At 42.5% G+C, this 5,843-nt stretch overlaps 1 protein-coding gene across 1 annotated transcript; it reads right to left on the bottom strand.

Moving 5' to 3' along the window:
• Nucleotides 1-1,417: 1,417 nt before the first annotated feature.
• Nucleotides 1,418-4,976, bottom strand: LOC138952475 (large ribosomal subunit protein uL14m-like). Its single transcript, XM_070324152.1, has 3 exons — nt 4,832-4,976; nt 2,802-2,860; nt 1,418-2,302 (listed from the first exon to the last, which is right to left on the bottom strand). Exons 2-3 carry the CDS (start codon nt 2,855-2,857, stop codon nt 1,930-1,932), a joined length of 429 nt encoding a protein of 142 aa, XP_070180253.1. The 5' UTR covers nt 2,858-2,860; nt 4,832-4,976; the 3' UTR covers nt 1,418-1,929.
• Nucleotides 4,977-5,843: the final 867 nt, after the last annotated feature.

Raw genomic sequence — 5,843 nt, forward strand, 5'->3', positions numbered from 1 at the left:
GTCTTTGACGTCTTTTTCTCTCGCGCGGTGTGTGTGTGTGTTCATTTTGTGCACATGTGTTAGTGTTACTGTGTGTGTGTGTGTGTGTGCGCGTGCATGAGTCTGTACTCGTGTGTGTGTGTGTGTGTGTAAGAGAGAGATAGAGGAAGGGAGTGAGGGAGAGAGTGTGTGTGTGTGAATGTGTGTGTGTGCATTTTCACTGTGATCAAATTACAAATAAAAGAGAAAGGCCAGTCACCACGCACATCCTCGGCTCGCATGCAATGTATTTATATAGCAAAGGGAATGCCTGTAATTCACACAGATCAATCACTTGGTCTTAATCGTGCACAAGACCAAAACTTTCATACTGGGGGAGCGAGCTAATATGAAGAGTACTCGGGTCCAGCGCGAGCGTTTTTTATATGTATAACTTGTTAGCAAAATTGTACTTGCTTCAAGGAAATAGGAATGTATGTGTGATTTGGAGGAAGAAACCAACTGTTAGTATTGTTGTATAGCAACAAGAAATGAACACATACATCAACCTTTTATCATTTCTTTCTCGTCTCTTTCTCAATTTAAATGTACCCTTCTTGCATTTTATCAAAGTATTTCATATCCCAGCTGACTTTGTCACCTCTCTTGTATCTTTATGTAAATAGTTCAGGTTTGCAGTTAAAATCTACACGTCAGAATTATCTGTAGTTGTAGCTAAATCCTTTGCATCCTGTGAATATGTTTCTACCATTTTTTGACAAATTGACGTCGTCATGGAATTTTGGCATAACTCAGTTTAGACAGTTTTTCAGCAGAAGGACAAACTGATTAATTTTATTATGAAATAGTGTTTATATTTGTACCTGATATGGATAGAAAGATAAAAGAATGTTAAATCATGTATTGTCAATCGTATTTTAAAGAATATTTCTCATGGAGAATGATTTACTTGGTCTAAAGCACAAAAACATCAAAATCGCCAAGAATTGAGTCACGCCAAAATTCCACTACGACAAAATACTGCTCAAATGACTTTTGGAGGAATTTTTTTTCAAATGTTCTCCACAGAATCAGGCATTTTCACAAAGTAATTATAAAAAGAACTGTAATTTCACACCTGTATAAAGTTGTAATTGTTGTCTCATTAATAATTATTTCAAATCCTGAAGGAATTTGTGTGTGTATATGTGTGTGCGTGTGTGATGATACTCAGTTATTACTGTGAGAAAGCCATTGTAAAACGAGATGGAGAATGAGCATGGGGTGCCACCTGCTTATGTTCAACACACACCAATCCTTATTTTGCTTAGAACTGACAATTGTTCATTTTGCTGAACTTCTCTCTCACACACACACCCACATGCAAATGTTCACACATACCCTGCCAACAAACTGCATCATGAACTGAAGCATTCGGAGTAAGAATACCACACACACAAACACATCAGATACATTTATTTTTTGCTGTTCAAACCATTGCAATTATCTGCAAAGTTCAACCATCACAATCAGAAAGTTTTTCAGCAACTGGCCGTTACCATCATCCCTTGACCTTTCATTTGATTCTGTACAGTCAAGGTCAACTGCTGGTGTTCTGGATGATCATGGTTCAGAGAAGCCCTCACAGCGCTATTCCAGTAAATCTACATGAGTTTCAGACTACACACCTTGTTATTTCAGTAAATTCATCTTTGATCAGTGCTAAACCAGGTATGTTCTTTTATCTGGTAATTGCAAACACACTTAAAAAAATGCCACTCACTACAAATAACATATGTTGTCATTTCTAAATGGGCTTATGTTTTCTTATTTCTATTCACTCAAGTCATTCAGATTCACACAACCGCACCCACTACAACAAATCAACACTAGACCAAATGTTGAGCACTCTATGTCAATAACACACACACACACACATATATCACAAAACTTCCACACTAAACAGCATCATCAAACAAACTTAGTAGCCAAAGACAATATCTTAGTAAAGTCCCCCTCCTTGGACCGCAGGATGGAGGGAATAGGCACAGTAATCCTCGTCCCCACAGGGGCACCGTTGTCTTCTATCAACACCACATTGTTGGTGTCAAACCTTGGAACGCCCGCTTTCTGTCGCTGCTTGACCCCCACCACGTATGCTCGCTTCTTCTGCCCCTTGATGGCCAGCAGGACCTTGTCTCCGAGGGTAGCGACCTCTTGCTTGTTGTAGACGTGGATGACGCGGCCTGGTTTTCCCGCCACTGCGGCTGCTCGGCCTATCGAGCTGTTGTCCACCACACGAACTCTAGACAGCTTCCTGAGCTCGTGGAGGCATGAGGTGGTACTGTGGATAAATTGATGAAAGTGATTGATTGATGTCATGAACACAATAATCACAGATAATTGAGGTACGTCAAGCTTGTGGAGGCATGACCTTGTACTGTTGATAAATTGACGTCAGTGATTGATTGATGTCATGAACAGAATGATCACACTCACAGATAATTGAGGTACGTCAAGACGTGCAGACAAGATAGATAGTTAAATTACCAGGTGTGCTAACATAAAGAGCCTACACAATATTTATGGACAGCATTATCTGTCAGAGATGTGCAGCTGATTTTCCCGCCAAAGGAGGTACGCATGTCAAGCGACAGACCTTGATAGACTTCGGGCCTAACTCCTCTGTTCCTGTCAAACCTGGTCCTTTCTACTTATTTCGTTTGTTGGTTGATTATTTACTCAAATATTTATTAGCTTAATATAATAAGTGTTAGGTTCACCATATGCAGAATGCAAAATGACTATCCTTCTTTTCCTCCACATACATTAAAGCAACTTACCTGAAAGACCTTGCAGCCTGTGTGAGGCTAACTGCCTGACGGCAAATTACATTCATGGTCTGAAACAGAAGAAAAATGTACAGTAGTCCCTTCCATTTCCGGCCCTTTCGTGGGCGTGAACCTGCCCGGAGCGGCCAGCTTTCCCATGACTAATGAGTTTTCCTTCTATAATTGACTCTTAATGGCCGTTAACCTGTCTGACGCGGTCAACGGTCACTGATTTTTGCCCTAAGGTGCCCCTCTTACTCGACAGGAGCGGCCACTTAACGGCCACTTGTCACTTTCGCGGGCGAGCGCCTGTGGTGTGTGTGTGTGTTGTGGGCACAGCACGAGCAGACGACATGAATACTTACGCATGCGCAAACTGTAAATACAGACATGCGCATACATGTACATTTACGGCAGTCACTTCCGGATCGATCACAGCTGATGTGAGTTTGAAACACTTGTTTATCTGACACTCAAATACATATCTATATATATAATAATCCAAACAACACACATAGAAACATACGAAACAATAGCTTAGCCAGGACGATCGAGTTAAACACGCAAATAATTAAGATGTATAAACGAAAGCAAAACTAACAGAGACAATGAATCGGCGGCTCGTGGATGATCGCTTTCTTTTCTTCATGAAAACGTGATCGTGTTTTTTGGGTTTTTTTGGAGGAGGAGGGGGCCTGTAATGAACGGCCACCTGATATTTGCGGTCACCTTTGCAATGACTAATGGGTGACCGGATATGGCAGGTACTACTGTACTCATAATCTTGACGTCGTAATTTTCAATAAACATTACTGGTTGACAAATACGTATCAAATATGGCGTGGCTGGAGGTCCGGCGAGCCGGATCCCAAGCCTGGAGGCTCAAGCACGGGCGAGTTGGTGCTCGAGCCCCCCAGGCTCAGGAACCGGCACTCACATGGGTGCTCACCCTGTAAATCATTATTGTGTGTTTGTGTATGAGTTTCTAATCGCTGTTCAATTCAAAGAACTGGAGAAAGATTGATAATGATCAGTGTTGGATTTAGATAGACCTGTATTTCGGCAACAGCGCGGTCACTGATGAGCGACTGACCGTAGCATGGCGAGAGATGCGGTTCGTTCGCAGGTGTCAGCGAGATTCTGTCGAAGTATCTCAGTCGATGCAAAGTAAATTTATATTTTGCCATACATAAAAGTATTAAAACATGTTTGTTGGTTTTTGTTTGTTTCCATGTTAAGTATTTATTAACTGCATTTCGTTTTAACTAATGCTGCTTCAGTCTAGCATCGGGACCAGTGACACACGTTGCTTGGTTCGAGGATGAATTCAGTGACCCGGGTAATGGCCAATGCCGAATCACTGAGTGACTCGTAAGCTGCTTTGTTGTTCTGACCTTAGTTCGATCATGGAAATGCTTTGGAATCAGAATAAAGCAAAGGAAATTAACAGGGGGGGGGGGGGGGGGGGGGGGAAATAAGTTACTATAAACAGATTATTTTTATACAGAAAAAATAAAAAATGAACCGACAATGGCAAGGATTGAACCGGCGACCTCATGATCTCTAGCCCACATCACTACCGACTGAGCTAAGAAGGCAAGCTGACTGATAGGTGAAAAATAGAAAAGGCTATTTTCTAAGATACTGGTGACTGCCGGTGCCCAAACCTTGGGGCTCCAGATCCCGCTCGCCGAATTCCGAGCCACTCCGTATCAAATAAAGGTAAAACTGCATCTCCAAATAACTTTTTAATTTAATTTTAACTAAACACAGCAGGCAAAAATTTTTCATACTTTCATTTGCCAACTAGCCATTTCTTCACTTTCTGACGAAATCTCTAGGTTTACAATAAAAGGCATGCCTTCAACATGTTACACGTGTGTTAATTATGTCTGACTGAGTCTTAAAAAACTTCCACCTAAAAAAAGTCACTTGTAAAGCACAGATCATTGACTACCATTCATTTCATTCTCCTACGATCTAAAAGTCTCGACATTTAAAATAAATAAATAATTGCATATGTACTCTCATAATTTGCTTACAATGTGGTTCTTTTCAAGACGTTTAACACTGTATTTGACGAGCTGCCTGTTTCCAACGAGACCTTACAAGGGCGCAGCCATTTTGCCTTTAGGTTAGAATGGGAGGTCACTCTGCGCTTTCAATAATGTCATACGGGGAGATAGCTTCCCCTCTCTCTCTCTTTCTCTCCGCAACCTGAAAGCGCGAACATGCTGAGCCCTATACTGAGCGCGCGCGCGTGTGTGTGACTGACACACACACCCACACCGTCACACACACACACACACACACACACCCATTCTGACACAAACACACACACACACACACACACATACGCATTCTGACACGCACACGGCACACACACACACCGACGGTGACAGTGACACACTGCCGCACCCGACTGAACACACACACACGGCACACTGACAATGACGCGGCACACACACACACACACACACTGACACGCATACACCCACACACACACACACACTGTAAAGGTGACAATTGAAAGCAAAGCCAACACAAACCAACCAGGGGCGGATCAGTTCATTTTATGGGGGGGTCCAAAAGTATAACTGAGTTGTGAAGATATGGGTGTGAAGGCGCCGCGAAGCGCCTAGCTTGCTAGGGGGGTCTGGGGGCATGCCCCCCCGGAACATTTTGAAAAAAAGGATGCAAAATGGTGCAATCTTGTGCATTCTGAGGATGATCATTACCAGTTTCAGGCAGCAGATTTTGCCACTGATTAATACCCCAAACAACAACAACCCAAAAAAAACATATATATTTTTTGGGGGGGCTGGGGGGGTTTCCGGAAACCCCAGAACCCCCCCCCCCCCCCTCGTCCGCCCCTGCCAACTTGAACTTAACAAACAAATAAGCAATCATTGTGGCACTGAGCAAGCAAGCCAGCAACCAAGGAAACACAATGACAAAACTGAATAAAATTAAAATAAAACTGATGATGATGATAATTAGTTTTAACGTCCTCTTAGAACCAATTGGCCTATCTTGGGACAGGTAGAGTTGATA

Source organism: Littorina saxatilis, linkage group LG17 (assembly GCF_037325665.1).
Source record: "Littorina saxatilis isolate snail1 linkage group LG17, US_GU_Lsax_2.0, whole genome shotgun sequence".
In the NCBI taxonomy this organism is placed as follows: Eukaryota; Metazoa; Mollusca; class Gastropoda; order Littorinimorpha; family Littorinidae; genus Littorina; species Littorina saxatilis.

Excerpts from the sequence above, each read along its gene's own strand:
- LOC138952475 (XM_070324152.1), bottom strand. The coding sequence starts at position 2,857 with ATGAATGTAATTTGCCGTCAGGCAGTTAGCCTCACACAGGCTGCAAGG. Across the intron at positions 2,303-2,801 it reads CAGGCTGCAAGGTCTTTCAG|TACCACCTCATGCCTCCACG; the intron begins GTAAGTTGCTTT and ends ATTTATCCACAG.